Source organism: Macrobrachium rosenbergii, chromosome 45 (assembly GCF_040412425.1).
Source record: "Macrobrachium rosenbergii isolate ZJJX-2024 chromosome 45, ASM4041242v1, whole genome shotgun sequence".
Lineage (NCBI taxonomy): Eukaryota > Metazoa > Arthropoda > Malacostraca > Decapoda > Palaemonidae > Macrobrachium > Macrobrachium rosenbergii.
In genome coordinates, this window is record NC_089785.1 from 19,559,797 (window position 1) to 19,577,706 (window position 17,910).

Below are 17,910 nucleotides of genomic sequence, written 5' to 3' on the forward strand. Positions count from 1 at the left end.
CCCGTCGCTCGTACTGGTTTCCAGAAGATATATTTTGAAAAGTTTTTGAATGTTTTTGGTATATTTCTACCTGTACATCACTACTAATCAAACCATGACTACTCTGAAGCACTGGAAAAGTGTTATCTAGGTCCAAGGCAGTTTAGTTACGGGAACACCAGCGATAAGTTGTCCAAAATGGAGAGGCACAGATGAATAAAGAAGGCCTATACAAGGAGTCCAACGGGTGTGGACGTCTCTGGTGCATCAAAAGCAACTGTCCTGCAGTCGAAAGAAAGCTCTGACACTACAGGACATTTCAAGGGATCAAATGAAAAACGTGGGTTGTTCCTAGACTTTTTGATGCTCTTTGTGGTTATACTGTACGCACACTTCTTGTGAGAGATTGGCAGGGCTTAAAAAGCAATAAATGGTGCTAAACTACTGCCAACCATTGCTAGATTAGTCTAAGACAAGAGAGTCCTGACCATTTCGGACAAAGCCATTGAAAGTTCCCATATCACAATATTGAAAGTTGAAGGCTTCCCGCCATTTTTTTTTTTTTTGGATTCCTTGTGACGCCACAGAATGATGTCGCCATCTTAATAACTATTGTTGTCTTAAAAGGTGAAATTGAGGATATGCTTCATACACCAAAACTAAACCAAAAAAATCTCGCTCTTTTTGATATTAAGAATGATCACCATGAACTTTGAAACAGTTGTTTGAAAACAAACACTGTCGTGAGTATATTACCAGTATAGTACGCGTATGGTTACTTCTCTAGCTGACTGTGAATGAGGCTAACTTTTTTTTTAAAAGCTATCATAACTTTTTCTAGATTATCAATCTCTATTCATAATATAATTTTAGCAACTTGAAACATCCAGAGGCCTGGATAATAATAATTTTACAACTACTCATTTGTTATAACAACAACAACAATAAAAAGGCATTTTGATTGGCTGTAATATCATTACGTTTGATCATTTTCAATCATTCTCTTCAAGTACGATGATATATTTTCCAGTGACCGTAATTTCTAGGTCCAGTTACGAAGGTATAAACCAATCTGAAGTTCTAGTACACCACTAGCTTCTTCTTGTTCTGAATAGAAGTATTTCTGTTGCATACACGAATGGTCTTCGTTCTTCTTCATCTCCTGTATTATCTTGATGCAATTCGTCTTCTTGATTTCTTCTTCTTGAGTTATGGATTCTGACTTTCACGCCGCAGGGGTTGCTGCAATTCTTACATGATGACGCAGAAGGGAGTCTTAGCTGGTTCCTATAGAGACGGAGGGAGGGAGAGAGAAAAAACGAGGTCATAGTAAGGCTGTCACTGCGAGGCTTTCGACACCTACCTCAGACTACATTTAAAAGCGAGATCGAAAGGACAGAGAGGGAAATATCTTACAAGACAAAAGGCAGGAGGAAAGTTTGTGGCGTTAGAACTTTTCATGGCCAAAGCGGAGAGGCGCTGGAAAGACGAGCTCAGAAGTAAGAGTGGAAGAGGAAGAGGAAGAAGAAGAAGAAGAAGAAGAAGCTTCTGCAGTATCTCATGCACTTCGGGATATTTATCATGAGCGGGCAGTCATGGTTAGCATGCTTCGAAAAACTAAGGAAAGGCTTGGCTAAGGACGAACTTCCAAGATGAAAAATAAAAACTCTAGTAAAAAAGGCCGTGCTACATCTACTCATCCACCTTCATATGCATCGTCTCGCTCATACTTCTACTGAAAAGCAGAGGGTAAAAAAACTGGACACAAAGAGAAAATGGAGCTTTAAGGAGGTCTTATTTTGGTTGGAGAACTTTTTAGGTCATTCATACCTATGGTCAAAGTCTTTCCCTAAAGAGGCAATGAGATCTGTGAAGATTTAGTCTTGCAGCATTGGTGTCACTCTCTCACTGAGGAGTGGCTGCTCCTGGACAGGCTCTTACTTAGAACAGTCCACATGAGATAAGTACGCTGTGACAGTTCTGGAGAATAATGGTCATGCTGCCATAGTGATGCATTCTGTATGCATGTACTTCATGCATGCATACATGGCACATTGATATGTAGGCTCAAAAACAAAAGTGGTGACAATACTCCTTGCATTTTACAACATTACTTGAGAGCTCAGATTCATGAACTGAAGGAACTGCTCAATTCATATTCTATACCAATATCAGCATAGAAAAAAAGCTTGCTAACTTGATTTGGAAGTCTGAACTTGGCAATAATTTACAGAATACAAGAAGCAGCATCACTCTTTGACACCTTTGTTCATAATGTTTCTGAACCCCCATAAATAATACTCCATCTATAGCCTTTTGCCGCTTACAATATCAGCTATCTTTGTTGATTCAGCTGACAAAAGTTATGCTACTCTTTCAGATTTCAGAATACTTTAGTACACATCTTAATACATTGTTCTTATATGATTTTATGTCTTTTAAACATGATTTATTTAGAAAAAATTACAGAATTATACTTTCTGATCAGGAAATGACAACCGATGAATACTAGTTGTGTGAATAATGAGGGCCCACTGTGAACATGTACATATACTGCAGACATACTTTATCTCGTTTATAATCCAAACTTGATTTAACATTAACTGCCTAGAATATTTCTGAAATGTCAATTTTGGCAGTTTTATGGGGATACCTTGGGAATATATACTCATTCCTGCCTCTTTTAGAGAAAGACAGTGAACACTGTAGTGCTTGAAAATGTGATTTCTTTGAACCATAAAAAAAGAAGCCTTGATAAGAAAAATAATAAATGTGAATTCAATGTATCAAACTTTTGAAAGAACAAAATCTTATTCAAAAAATATGAAATGCACCATAAGAGGTAGGTTATACTGAATAAATTCATTGGAAAAAGAATGGAAATACCAAGAAAAATATTTGTTGGTACCTTTTTCGCCCTTCCACGCCCTTTCACTCTCCCTTTGGCACATAGAATCATTAATTCTCTCACACACTTACACACTACCTCCTCACTCTCTTCCTCGACGCCTATCCCCTGCGCCGCAAGCTCCTGTCATCTTTGCGCAAGAGTTGATATCATGGGTGGGCGCACAGGCTTGTTGTCGAGAATGCGCTCCAGCTCGCTCATGTGTTCCGGTTTCAGCTTCGGGACAACCTGTGCCGATTAGATAGAAAAACATTTTCATGATCCAAGTGACTAGCCGCACGCAGCAGTGCAGTCTTCAGCTCTGGTGAGGTTTGCTGAATAAGACAGACAACCGGATATGACCCTTGTGGCTAGGGCTACAGCATTTGGATAACCTGCATGGTCTAATACTAGAGGCTTTTCAGTACCTAGTTTGGCTTCACACGAAGCTTTGAATTCACCTACTACAGCTACGAGATAAGCTTGGTGAAGACCTTTGTGCAAAGAATAACACTATGCTTTGGTGCACCGCAATCTATGTGGGCTTCAGTAGCTTCTGCAGTTTGTGGATACCTACAACTAGCAAGAATTAGAGGAAAGAGTTCTGATTTTTCCTGAGGACTTGAGCAAAGTTCAGGATGCGATACCATCGTTCTTAAAATATAAGTGTAACCTTCAGACTGACATACATGATTAGGCAAAAACTCTGATGTGTCAACAGAGGTAGATGAGCATTCCAATATCATCTGTGTGAAGATAAAAATATTAATTGTTATGTAGAATTGTTAAGTGTAAAACATGGTGTAACTACCTAGTTATAAAATAGGGTACAATCAGTCAGTTTCAAAAAACCCTCAGGGTTTTCTACAGAGCTGCTCATTTTATTTAGAATGACTTGTAAGACATTTGGGATGACATGTCAAGCTGGGATAAGATTTACAAAGCCATGCAAATCTAACTTTGATGTGAAAAAATATAAGTAATGTGCCTATAGCACAATGATACAACTTTAAAATGACTTAAAGCTGATATATGGAATGAGCTACTGGCTGAGATAAAATGAGCAAAGTTTAAAAGAAGCAAAATGACAGTTACCTGAAGGAACATGAAAAATTTGTTCCTGAAAAGATAACTGAGGCATGGAGACTGAAATACAAATGGGTCAAGAGTTTTAAAATTGCACAAAAACCAAGCACACACTGTATAATGTTCTGAAAAGACGTGGGAAACTTTAAACATGAACCCCAGGAAGACTGTCTAAGAAACAGTGACCTGTAAGGCTCAATACCAGGCTTTGCAATGGTCTGAACAGTCAAGTGTGAAATTAAGAGCTCTAATATTGAGGAAAGTTTGGAACAGGTGACATCTCAGTGAAGCCTTGTTGAATTTTGAGACACTGTACACTGGTAAATACTAGCCTACATGGCAAAACTAAACAAAGGCCTGCTGCATCACCAACTTCTTATAAAAACAATTCTTATGATTCGCAGGTACTACTGCTCCTCACACATACCTAAAAGTTTGAACTGCACATTAACACTAAGATAAAAGCTACAGTTTTCTCTTTGTCTGAAAACATCAATACTGATAGAGAACTACTGTAATTTATAAAACAAATAAATTTTCCAGATTAAAGAGCCAAACTAAGTTGACCCAGTTTGGCAGTGTGACATTAATCACTTTATGGGAAGGACAATACTCAAAAAGCCCACAGTGTGTTCATCATGGTCTTAAAAAGTCTAAACATGCAAACTTCTCTGACTAAACCCTCCTGGATATGTGGGTATGGTTCATCACGTTTACAAGACCAGGTTTGATGAATCTGTGATATACAAAGGATTCGTTACCTTACAAAATGTTCTTAGATCTTTATAAATTGATATGTTGAACGCATAAAATACACTACAGCGGACCCCGCCTATTCACGGAATTCTCTGTGGAACATATATACTGTACACATTATTCGCGGAAAATTCGCATATACGCGGTATTTTTCATGGCAAAATATTCACAAATTACTGTATTTTCATATTATTTTCATGATTAAATGCACTTTTTGCATCCAAAGATTAAAATATTCAGGTATAGGCATTTTTAGAAAGGCTTTTTAGTGTTTTCAACTATCAAAATAAGCAGCTATGAGCATTTTTAGAGGGGTTTAAGTATTCGCGGATTTGAGCTATTCGCAGCGGTAGTGGTAAGCATCCCCCGCAAATACCGAGGGTCGACTGTACATCTAATACTGTGTGATATATGTACCGATGGCATCTTTCATGATAACTCTAACATTGTTCAGAGTGGAGCAAAAAGTTAAGAAATCAAACTGAATATGAAATTTACAACTGGAAGTACCCTAACTTGGTAACAGGCCACGAGACTGGGAAGTGTGCTTTAAAATGAACATGCCAGAAAGGACAAACAACAGCCATTTCTGATAATCCACAAATGTATATTTCCGTCTTGCTGATCCAAATTAAAAGACCGGCGTTTGTTAGCAAAGGTAAAACCAGCCTCCAGAATGCTAAGACATCATTATCCAAAACCTTTAGATAAATACGTGTATATTCAGTCCCCAAAAACTATACTTAATTATACTAACAAATGTGCTAGAATCTAAAATATGTATTTTTAAAATTCTCGTTTACTTTGCCATGGGCCTACACAAGTTACAATAAAATATAAACAGTTTGGATCCCATAGTAATTCCATTGAACTGCGTAACCGAAGGCATTTAGGAAGAAAATGATTGTGCTCTATGGCACTGCTTCACCACACTGTGACTTTGAAACAAAAACTGAAGCTGATCCACCTGAACACGATCTGTCCATGAATGGTGCTCTCCAGTTCCGTATACAGTACATGAACACCTATATCCAGCCTTAAAATCTTGTATGTGAAAGGGTTCATGCAGTAAGTAAATGTAGATATAGGCTTCATGCAATATGTGAGTGTAGATGTGAAAGGGGTCACAAGAGACAGAACTTGTATTTTGAACCCATACAGCACTGGCACAAGTTCTGCTAAAATGAACATTCTGATGGCTGACAAGACTTCGTGAAGCACATATGATGGCCTCATCTATGATCAGTAAAAAAAAGTTCTGTATCTGTCATTCGACTGAAAAAGACAATGATAAAAATCTTCATACTCTATGTGAAAGTTGGTTTAATGTGCACTACAAGAAAATTCACAGGATGAAGCAGAGTATTGAAGCACTCCAACTCAGCTAGTAGCTTCTATGGTCTACTACGCATCACTTCTCTAACATGCAATTTGACGGATGTTTCTGAAATGCCTTTTTCCTTACTTCCATAAATACCAGAATCAACCAGTGGTGTGTGAATCACAGAGCAGCGGTAAATCTTTGCAAGAAGAATAAGAACAGAGAACCTTTTGAGGTTCCTAAGTAAATCATCATTTTCTTACTCTGGCTATAATGTAGGTACATACAACTAGTTTTGACAAGGGAGATACATCAGAAAGGTACAACTTTAGTTATGACTGTTATTATGAATGCAATGGTACAAGTAGTTTTGGCTGGGCTAGGTCTCACTAGCGAGTGCCACTGCCCTTGTAAAAAAATTCCTAAAATCTAGATTTGAGTTCTTTCTTCAGTACTAATCACTGCAGCCATAATAACGTACACAACTACAGTAGTTCCCTTTTTCCAGGCACACATTAAGGTGGATGGTTCCAATGTCGAGTAAAAACACTGCCAATGAAAATCACACATGAAACGGAAGTCTTTTTGAAGTCAGTCATGACTCAGAGTTGTGTTTTATTGCTGCTAGCTGTAAATCCTTCATATCAAGAACAAATAAAAACCTTAGCTTTACAAATGCAGATTAAGAGAGGCAAAAGTATAGTGGTAATGTATTAAAGAACATTTTTGTAATAGATGTTATGACTTAATAATGTAACTCCTAAGTTTGATTATAATAATCTTTGTACAGAATAGTTAGTGTAATGAGTATAAAAATCTATTACAGCAGTCAATAATGATCTACCTCTACTGTGATAGTGTTATTACTAACACACACACAGCCACCTGAATCAGATCAACGCTTAGTGACAAACAGAACTTCGCAGCAATTCACAAAGACCTCATTTAAATGAAAAGAACACTGAAAGGTGCCCGGTTTAAAAGAGTCACTGCTCACCTGAAGTGAATTGATGTTTTCGAGCAACTGATCGACTGTGGCAGCGCCAATCAGGACACAGTGTAAGTTATCGTTTTTCATACTCCATGCGACGGAGAGCTGTGTCAGGGTGCATCCGAGCCTCTCCGACAACTGGGCCAACTCCCGAAGTCGAGTCTGCTGTTTGCGTCCTTCCTCGGTGCCAGCCTTGTCCTTCAGCCATGTGTAGCCCTGGGAGGAGTAGTAGTAAGGTGCGAAGTGAATACGCAGAAGGCAAATAAAGGGCATTGCTTCTTGGTGGCGTTATACCACTGACTCTGGAGCAGAGTGGACCGTACCATAGCTGGTTCATGAGGAGATTAACAACTGGGAAGGTGTGTAGTATTTTTCTAACCAAGGTACATGTGTAGTAGTCTGGGAATAATTACTGACAGGTATCATGACGATCTTGAGTCATGTGTGACAGGGTAGTGTAAAATGGTTTATAAGGAGAATTAAAAAACTGGAAAGATCTACAGTAAGTGTTTCTGAGATGAACTACAGTTGTGTCCTGTTCTTCCTAGTAAAACTACTTTGCTTTATGCTGCTACTCTAAACTTGGTGACATGTGCTCTTTTCTTGAAATGTCTAGATTAAATATTCAAGAGAGACATTGGGAAAGAAACAAGGAAGTAATATTTGATACATTTAAAGGCATCAATTATATACATATCACAAATTAATTTTCTCTGCAAAGCTGCAAATTCAAAAGGCGAGGATGTTAATACCTTAGGGAACCTGGTTGGCTGGGAATTTTAGGGACAAAGAGAAGGAACAGCTTAGCTGCAGGTAACATATTTCATGATATGACTAAGGATACGAATACAACATGTGCCACAATAAAATTATTCTTAGCTCAACAACAATCCCAGATGACACTTGTAAATTGTGCTCCCTCCAACGGAGGAGCTTCTTACATAGCTCTTGTTCCTGAATGGCTTGGGCCTTAGCTGCGTTACATGAGAAAAATCAAGTTCAAGTGAAGAAATAACCTTGATGGAACTGTACAGGAAGGGGCAATTTACCTGAGTATCTCCTAAGAGATGCATTAAAGTCAAAATTAGGTCTAAGACTTACTTTCCTAAAGAACAAGCGAACTGTCTATGGAGACGTAAGGATTTCGAGTCATGATGACTTATTTGGATGACTTTCAATATCTGCTATAGAAGCAATGCTATCAAACTGATATCAGGAAAACAGATTAGAAAACTATAACTGCCTATTGAAGGGAAGAAGAGCTGCCACAGGCCAATTTTAAAACAGAAATAAGTCTGTGAAATGAGACAAAAATAAAATACAATCGACGGCTTTAAGAACACACCTGAAAAGGCACAACAGTTAATTTTATGAGCTGGAGGAGGGAAATCAGTGCGAAGTTGTACCTAATAAATTGGTACCAAATAAAACAGAAGAAAGAAACAACTAGATGAGAAATGAAAACTCTGTGAGAAGACAAAATGTTAGATGACTGTGTGAACAGGAAGGGACTATGCTAGAGGCATGAGCCAACAAAGAAAAGTAGAAGTTGTTATAGTACACTGGCAGGGTTGCTGTAATTACGAAGGCAGAAAGACAGCAAATTAAGCCTATGGGTATCAGGCAAAGAGCATTAACCTGGGAAGTGGTGTTTTAATACAGTAGTTGTAGTGGGATGACACCAAGAGGCTGTCAACATAACTAAGTAGAGCATCTAAAGTTGACGAATATTGCTTTTGAAAACCCCAGAGAGATTGAGGTAGAACTTGGAATGCTGTGGATATCTGGCAGAAGTGTTAGAATGGATATTGTGAAGGTTAAACTGGAAATAAAGCTGCTTGGTTCTCATGAAAAATTCAGAAGATTGCGACTCTGGTGCCGGACCAAAATTGGGAAACATTACAAGTCATTTGTTTTAGTTATACAATCCACTGTCACTCACATTACACACCTTTATATAATGTACATACACCTTCATACACACGTTTACACATTTACTTTTTACAAACTTGCCTAGTAAAGTTTCGAGTTTGATGTGGAAGAACAAATGAGTGTATATTCACAGCACCTTCTCACTTGACCAGCCTTACAATACATCTAATACACATGACAACTGCACGCTTCTGGAAATGCCAACCTGAGCTTTTCAAAATGGTTATTTTCCTTATGAGTAATAAGATAACGGTATGATCACTGTACAAATGAAATCACTACTAATAATCCATAATCTACTATAGAAATAATGCCTGTCAAGGTGGTCTTTCATGAATGATGACCTTCATAAATACAGAGGATGACGGCAACAATAATTCAGTGTCTGGTTCAGCTCAGAGAAGCTGTTCTAAAAACCATTATGTGTGAAGAATGTTTGTCATGAATGAGACTGCTACACAGCTGGCTTCGCTTCAATTGGCACGCCTTTTTCAAAAGAGTAACAGATCTGCAAAGATCTGTACAAATGTGATGAAAGTAGATGGCATTTGTTTGATACTGGTACAACAAAATTGTTCTTACTGAACAGTATCTTACTGAACAGTAGTAACAGAGTGAGTTAGTCTCTGCAACAGCTCCCTAGCTTGGTTTAGCTAGCTGGCAGATGCATTCAAATAGTGGTGGTTTAAGAGTTGTAGAAGAAGAGGCAATGGAAGTTATGACATTACAGGAAGATGTCCTGACAGAGCAAGTTCTCTCAGTTTTCTCTTCTAGATTCCAGTTGCAGGTTAATGCCTATAAACAGTGCTGCTTGTTAAGATGCAGGTGGTTTCATAAGCCATGTTCAGACATTAGATGGGCATTTGTCCATATTACCCTAACAAACTCATATACACACATGTGGACATATTCTTCTACCTGATGACTGCAGTCACACATGGTATTCAAGATCAATCTAGCCACAGAAAGTAAAAACTAAGGGGAAGCCCTTTTGGGGAAGCAAATAAAACACAAGAATTTCATCGTACGTATAAACTTGGCCCTCAGTCAAGTTCAGAAAATTTTGACTGACGGCTGAAACTCTTGGACAACTATGAAACCAAGAATAAGGGGAGAATCAGTCACAAGAACTTATCAACTCTAAACTTGGTGAAAACCCTGCTCACTGAAGGATGAAAGGCTGTGGCCGTGACGAAAAGTCGAACCAAGAATTGGGTTTCAACTTCGCCCTCAGTGAGGAAAAGAAACCATAACCAGATTGACTTTTTGCCCAAAGAGTAAGCATTAGAAGAGGTGGCCTGGTGGGTATTATGCAGCTGCCAGGAGAGAAGAAGTGACTGACTTATCGAGCTCAGTGGAAACACTAGTCGAAATAGTACTTGTAGAGAAGACGCAGAGAAGCCACCTTCACATGGTCACTACTCAGAAACTTTAATAATTCTTACCAAATGTTCAGACTCAGGAATATATATTTGTAATTTAATTTTAGGAGGAAAGCTCTCACAAAGGAAAGAAATAAAGTGCAGACGGAAAGAGGGGGCAATTAATCTACTTGATTTTAAATAAATATTTAAGAAATTGTATTCCTGGTAAAATATGAGTACATTTTAAATAGATGTTTTGACTTACATTTCCATTATCAAATCAAGAGCCATGACAACAGTTAATATGAGATTGGGCATTAAGAAAAAGTGAGAAAAACAAAAAACAAAATGGCGTACGATGAGTGAAATGAATGAAATGGACACAAGTTTCCGGGAATGTTTTGACAAACAACTTGCTATAAAGTTGAGGCAACAGTCACAACAGGTCGGGTCAGAGCAAAGTCTACGAAATGAAAAAAAGTTTATACAAAGTTTAGAAGAGGTTTCGACTAATGGATATCCGGAGAGAAGCAGAAGCAAGGACACCGCAAAATTTGGTTCCTTTGAGGAAGTCTTTGCTGTCCTTTCCATTCATGTTGTTGTTGTATTTGTTGTTGTTGTTGTTGTTGCTATTGGTGCCATTAGACAGGTTTGATCTTCTGGCGTTGTTGCTCTCGCTGTTGCAGTCTTCACCATTTTTTTTTTCAACAAACATTTTCCCAAGTGAGTTAAAATCATGTAACAACAGTTTGCATGTACCGTCAAAAGTGAAGGCAGTTTAAGAGAGGATCAAGACAGTAAGTCCTGACCAAAGGGGCGTTATCTATCACCCAATGCTCTGACAGAGAAACTTCCATTCCTCATACTTGTACAGAGCCAGTGGTGAGAGAGGCTAGCCATAAACTGGACGAATTTCGTCACATCCAGTTTTGCTAGTTCATACTGGCTGTGTAATTAACACAGACAAGTCTCCAACATTCCAGAAGTCTTTGGTTTTGTTGAAAATCAAAACTGCAGACTCCCGAACAGTCAGTACACCTACAGGAAACAATGAAATACCCACAAGAAAGTTCTGGATCTAAACTACTGCAGTGCTGCCTGTGACCTGGTTTACTTTAGGACTCTTATATATGAACTTCAGAGCTTTGGTGTCATGTTATTAAGATACCTGAGAGCAGGAGAGAGCTGGTGGTGTCTTCAGTTAACCTAGACTTGCCTCGTGTATTCCATGCTGAGCGTTCTGAATTGAATGGAATATAGAATTTAGGCCAAAGGCCAAGCACTGGGACCTATGAGGTCATTCAGTGCTGAAAAGGAAATTGACCGTAAAAGGCTTGAAAGGTGTAACAGGAGGAAAACCTCGCAGTTGAATCAATTGTTAGGAGAGGGTGGAATGTAAGATGGAAGAAAGAGATTATGAACGGAGGTACAGTAAAAGGAACGAAAGGGGTTGCAGCTAGGGGCCGAAGGCACGCTGCAAAGAACCTTAAGTAATGCCTGCAGTGCAACCTTCTGTTGCTTGCAATTTCAGTTTTTTTTTCGGGAACTTAAAAATGTGCCATTTAAGTGGTATTACAGCCACCTGCTTCCAACCTTCTGTTCTGACATTGTTGGAATATTATTCTCAGGTTATTTCAGTTCAGAAATCTTGCCTGACCTTTTTGGTACGGAACTGGTACTGTTGTCTTGACTGACAAAACCTCCTCCAGATAAAGATAAATGTGCTGTTCATCATGCAGATCCTTCTGGAAATATTTTCAACAGAACTAACATTCGGAATACAAGCAGGAAGTTCAACTCGAACTGCTTTGTTTGCCAAATAAATATATCCTTTCGAGATACCAGGTTACACACAGCTCAATCTAGTTATTACCAAATGTCTTTTCCACTTTACTGGGGAGCAGTGGAACAGACATTCTTCTGGGGAACAGTAGAACAGACATTATTCTGGGGGAGAGTGGAACAGATATTCTTCTGGGGAAGAGTGGAACAGACATTCTTCTGGGGAAGAGTGGAACAGACATCCTTCTGAGGAACAGTAGAACAGACATTCTTCTGCGGAACAGTGGAACAGACATTTTCTGAGGAACAGTGGAACAGACATCTTTCTGAGGAACAGTGGAACAGGCATCCTTCTGAGGAACAGTGGAACAGACATCCTTCTGAGGAACAGTGGAACAGACATTCTTCTGGGGAACAGTGGAACAGACATTCTTCTGAGGAACAGTGGAACAGAAATCCTTCTGGGGAACAGTGGAACAGAGATTCTTCTGAGGAACAATGGAACAGACATTCTTCTGAGGAACAGTGGAACAGACATCCTTCTGGGGAACAGTGGAACAGAAACTGTTGTAGGTGTTGAGGCTCTTTCAATGCTCACGCTTCGAGAGGCCTACCTTCAGGCTCTATGCCCACCAAAATCGGTTGTACAGGTTCTTTTTTATCACCTGGCTTATATTTCCGATTAAACCTGTTTGTTTGCTAATAGTTTTTACTACGACTTTTTTTATGTATTATACTTTAATTCTCCTTGTCTCTCTTCTTTCGTCTTTTGTTTACAAGTGAGAATTTAATTCTCTGGACGTTTGCTTAGTAAATAACAACGAGAGTGTTCATTACGATGACAGATTTAATATTCTGATATATTAGATGTTACTGTAGACCCTCAAATCTTATTTCGTTGTTGTCAAGCGAATGTACGCATGCAAATACGAATGTATGTATGTATACACAGAGATATACACCTTTGTTCCAATTTAACAAAAGACCCAATAGCGACGGGACCCAGATTATCAGGCTACCATCGGAATGCGAGGGTTGGGCCAGTACCTAAATATGAATAATGCATATTGCAGTGGTGTAGGCCTTGGGAAGGTTTCAAATGCTAATGAGGCGCCGAAAGTACAGTGCGGGACTGCATTGATTATGGTGACAAGGATGGTGATGATGATGATGACGATCCTATTGATTATGGTAAATAATGATAATAATGATTAAGGCAATGCGGAGAATATCTGTCAAAGTAGGGGACCATAAAGGTAATAACTAAAATATTGGCAGTTTTAATTATTTGAATTATTGGACAGGAATATATTAAAGAGAAAGCTGATGTCAATTATTAAGGAAAACCTAACAAACAAATATCAATAGTTTTTTTAATATTAACATTTTTTAACCTTTTTCATTCAGTTTGGAAAATAAGATACGCGAGTGGTTAACATTCTCCATTTAAGATACACACACACACACACAAATACACCTCTATATTGTCTAACAAAGGTTTCCCTTTCAGACAATTAAAATTCGCGGCAAATAAAGTAACTGATCTCAATCAGTTAATGTCTAACAAACTGTTAATGACGCAAGAACAAGCATTTATTTATGCATTTGTGTCTAATTGACTACAGACAAACACTTAATTATCAACAGTGATTTCTTAACAGAAAATTGCTAGAAAATAGATACTCGCAAACAATAGCTAACCAAGAATAACTTGTAAACAATGGATTACTTATTAACAAATACAAAAGTGATTGACACGCAAACTAATCTTGGCGAACAATTAATTACTAAGAACCAGTAACTACGAATGACTATTATACAACTACAGTAGGCTACAGTACATGTGAGGTGATCACTACAGCTGTAGAATAATTAAAAAAAAAAACTCTGACTAGAAAGCTTGTGCACTCGAGCCGGTCCCAAGCCCGGATAAAAGGAATGGAATGGATTATAGAGTTTAGGCCAAGGGCCAAGCACTGGGACCTATGAGGTCATTCAGAGCTGGAAAGGAAATTGGGAGTATGTAGGTCTGAAAGGTGAAACAGGAGGACAGTATGAGCATGTAAGAACCTTGTGGTCAACTGGAATCACAGAGGAATCGGGAAAATTCTGGAGTAGAATTTTTCCCTTCTACAATTTTTGGAGTTCTTAAACACATTGTGTATGGCCCCTTTACAATGTAATTATTACTTCTGGTTTCATTTACCTTTCTTTTTTTAAAACTCCAAGAGGTTAGATTCGTGTTTTTCTTTCCTCTCTCTCTCTCTCTCTCTCTCTCTCTCTCGTTTGCACAAATATAAAAGAACAGGAATTTTATTTGTTCGTGTATACATATATCATCCCAGTACATTCACCAACTACAAAATCAGTTGGTCTTTACTCTCCTAGAATATTAAAATAAAATCTATTCCACACTCACCACTCACCCTCTTTCTCTCTTTCTGAAGAATCACACACACACACACACACACACACACACACACACACACACACACACACACACACACACACACACACTCTCTCTCTCTCTCTCTCTCTCTCTCTCTCTCTCTCTCTCTCTCTCTCTCTCTCTCTCTCTCTCTCTCTCTGTTAGCTGAAAATATAATTGCACCATGATGATGAAAAGACGGTAACTTATAAATAAAAAAAATTGTGTACACGCACATACATAAAAACCACAGCCAACATATATACACATAGCTAAATCACCCCAGAGTGTGTGTGTGTATGTAGAGAGAGAGAGAGAGAGAGAGAGAGAGAGAGAGAGAGAGAGAGAGAGAGAGAGAGAGAGAGAGAGAGAAACACTCTTCTTTCCCAAGATGACGATAAATCTGGCCTCACTCACTAGGTCAGACAAATAAGTTTTTGGAAACACAAGAAGAACTAGATTCCCCCGTCTTAATCCGTCAGAAAGATATGTATACAGTATAAAAATTAGGTATACAGTCAATCCATGATGTATTAGCAGTACACACCGAAGAAACAAATGTCTGAAATCAATGCAAAAGAGAAAAAAATGAAGTTTGTTGAAAGCGACACCAGCATAATCCCCTTCAGGTGAAACTGACATCTTTGAAAACCAAAGAATACATTTCCTTAAAAAGTAAATAAACAGGTTGGTATATATCTTAAATCTACTTAAATGCACATTTGGAAATTATGAATCCAACAGATATACGCCACAAAAAAACAGGTACGTATGCGTTTTCAAACCTGTAGGAAATCAGACAAAAAGGCGATTCTGCTAAAGAATAAAATGTGATACTTTTCTTTGTTATTTTCCCTTTAGTCAGTTACACATTTTCATCTAAAAGTTTGTAATTTAATACAATAAACAACACTCATGTATACATAGTAAAATTTATTATATGCCTCACACACTAAACATTCGTATGTATACATACAATAAACAGTAGTTATAATAAGTCTCGCGTACTGACACTTATATGTATACATAATTAAAATAACTGTACAATAATACAAAATTATGTATCCTAGATGTACACACCTTCCAGTATGCGTACCATTTCAAAACAAACACTTTTATATACACACATTGGCACTAATACAATTTAGCCAACTCCAGGAAAAAATTGAATATTATCACTGTAAATATTAAAATGCTGTTATGCATGACCGAACTGATGCTTTCTCTCTCTCTCTCTCTCTCTCTCTCTCTCTCTCTCTCTCTTCTTCTTCTTTCTCTCCCTTTGTTGGTCAAACACCTCTTGTTTTTTTCATATGCTTACATTTTACTCTATCATATTCCGTTTGCGTCGTTTCTTTAAATTGTACCTCAGTGTCTCTTTTGATATCTCTTTCATCTCGAATGACTCCACCTCTCTCTCTCTCTGTCTCTCTCCTCTTCTTCTTCTTCTTCCTTCTCTTCGAAGCAATTTCTTTCATTCTATTTGTCCCCTTTCGTCCCTCTTAGAGATCTCTCATTTTTGTTCAAAGTACACACTCTCTCTCTCTCTCTCTCTCTCTCTCTCTCTCTCTCTCTCTCTCTCTCTCTCTCTTCTTCTTCTTCTTCTTCAGAGACATCTCTCTCACTTTATCTGCCTTCCTTTGTCTCCATTACATATAGCTCTTACTTCTGTTCAAATTATTCCTATTCTCTCTCTCTCTCTCTCTTCCTTTCAAACAGTCATTCCTTGTCCCTCTAAACGCCTTCTTTAAATAAATAATCTCTCCATCCCTATGTCTGCCTTACTCTCAAACACTGGCATTTCTCTGTCCCTCTGAAATGTTTCCCCTGAAGATATATCAGAGTCTTAAAGCTAAAGCGTTTGATAATTCTACGTTATGCACCAGCAGGATCTGAAAACATCGCAAAAGAAAAAAAAAACATGCTTTATACTAACCTAAATAAAGGCCACATTCGGGTGGCCTCATTCCTCAATCCTTTAGAGGGGGTTTCTGGGGGGTGGGGGCTAACCTGAATGGATGGAGGGGAGGGGGGAAACGGTGGGATGGGAAGACGAATCCTTAAAGTCATCCTACGGTAATCCTTGAAGCATTACACCCAAAGGATTTGAAGGAGTTATATGTTCTTTCGTGTCTCTCTTGAGGTCTACTTTTTTTTTTTTCTCATACGTGTCCTGTTCAGGACACCTTTTTCTTTTATTTTTTTAATCTTCTTTAATTCATTTTATTTCTGCACGTTTTTCTTGACTGATGACTGGGCAAAATGACTTTTCGCAAACTGATTTCATTTACTTACTTCTGACAACAAACATAATTCTGGAACCAGTCACTTTTGGTAACCATTTGGCAAGAAAGTTTGGAGGGTCCTGAATGGAATCAGGGAGTTTGCCATTAATTTCTGTACATTTTTGACTGGGAATTCGAAAATGGAACTTATGAGTGCCTTGTCAAACGAGAAACCTTATAACCCTGCAATGATAAATCTGCCCTAAATTGGAAGACTGAGTATCTGCAAAAATACAAAACTGAGAAAAATGGTAGATACTCTCTAGCCTTACTACTGACTTTGCAGATACTGCAAATGGAACCCCCCACAAATACTCGTGGAAAAATGGTAGATACTCCCTTGCCTCACTACTGATTTTGCAGATACTGCAAATGGGGCCCCCTAAATACTCTTGGAAAATATTGAAGAATCATTCTGAAAATGCAGTAACTTGTGTATTAGTGCAAATGGCCCCCTAAATACTCGTGGAAAGCATTGAAGTATCATCCTGAAACTGCAGTAACTTGTGTATTAGAGTTTCACGAGCCCAATGGGCGGCATATGTCAATTTCGAAAACTTTGCAGATACTGCAGTCTTCCATTTTAGGGCAGAAATTTGTATGCTGGGGCAAGTCTGGATTGTGAGAGCAGGGGCCAGAGGGGGACACATGAAAATGGACATTCTACAGTTGTAAGACTCAGATACTGGGACAGGCAGATGGCATGGATATTTATTATTGAGAATCGAAAGCCAAAAAAATTTGGCGTCAGTATATTTAGATAAAGGGTTGGACACACTATCTGGACTGCTGACTTCTGACAATAGATGCTCGAAGTACGCATGGGGAAAAATGGGGCTGAGACTGATTTTCTGTCTTTGACAAACATGGATAACCTGAATCGTACCACTGGTTTGTAAGGCAAGCATGAAACACTCACATACATTTCTTCGATTTTTTTGTCTATTTTGTTAAAAATGAGTTTGAACTATATCATTTATGACTCAGGAACAACAAATCAGCAAATGCACCATTCAATTTTGTAAACCTCTGATGCGAAACGAAGGCAGGAGGGATGCCTTTTAATGTAAAAAAAAAGAAGAAGAAAAGATGCAAAGTC

At 38.3% G+C, this 17,910-nt stretch overlaps 1 protein-coding gene across 23 annotated transcripts in view; it reads right to left on the reverse strand.

The window, feature by feature from the left end:
- Nucleotides 1–1,173: 1,173 nt before the first annotated feature.
- Hk (Hyperkinetic) overlaps nt 1,174–17,910 on the reverse strand; it is a 489,203-nt gene continuing 472,466 nt past the window's right edge. For 12 of the 23 annotated variants that reach the window (XR_010850478.1, XR_010850481.1, XR_010850477.1 and 9 more), the window contains 3 exons: nt 7,027–7,236; nt 2,959–3,115; nt 1,174–1,266 (listed from right to left, as the gene is read on the reverse strand). Coding sequence is in view for 11 of the 23 variants with exons in the window: in XM_067088608.1 (XP_066944709.1) it covers nt 3,014–3,115; nt 7,027–7,236 (312 nt within the window). In the remaining 12 variants the exon portion in view is untranslated. The remainder of the gene's footprint in view (nt 1,267–2,958; nt 3,116–7,026; nt 7,237–17,910) is intronic. The other 11 variants (XM_067088608.1, XM_067088607.1, XM_067088601.1 and 8 more) reach the window with 1 other exon arrangement.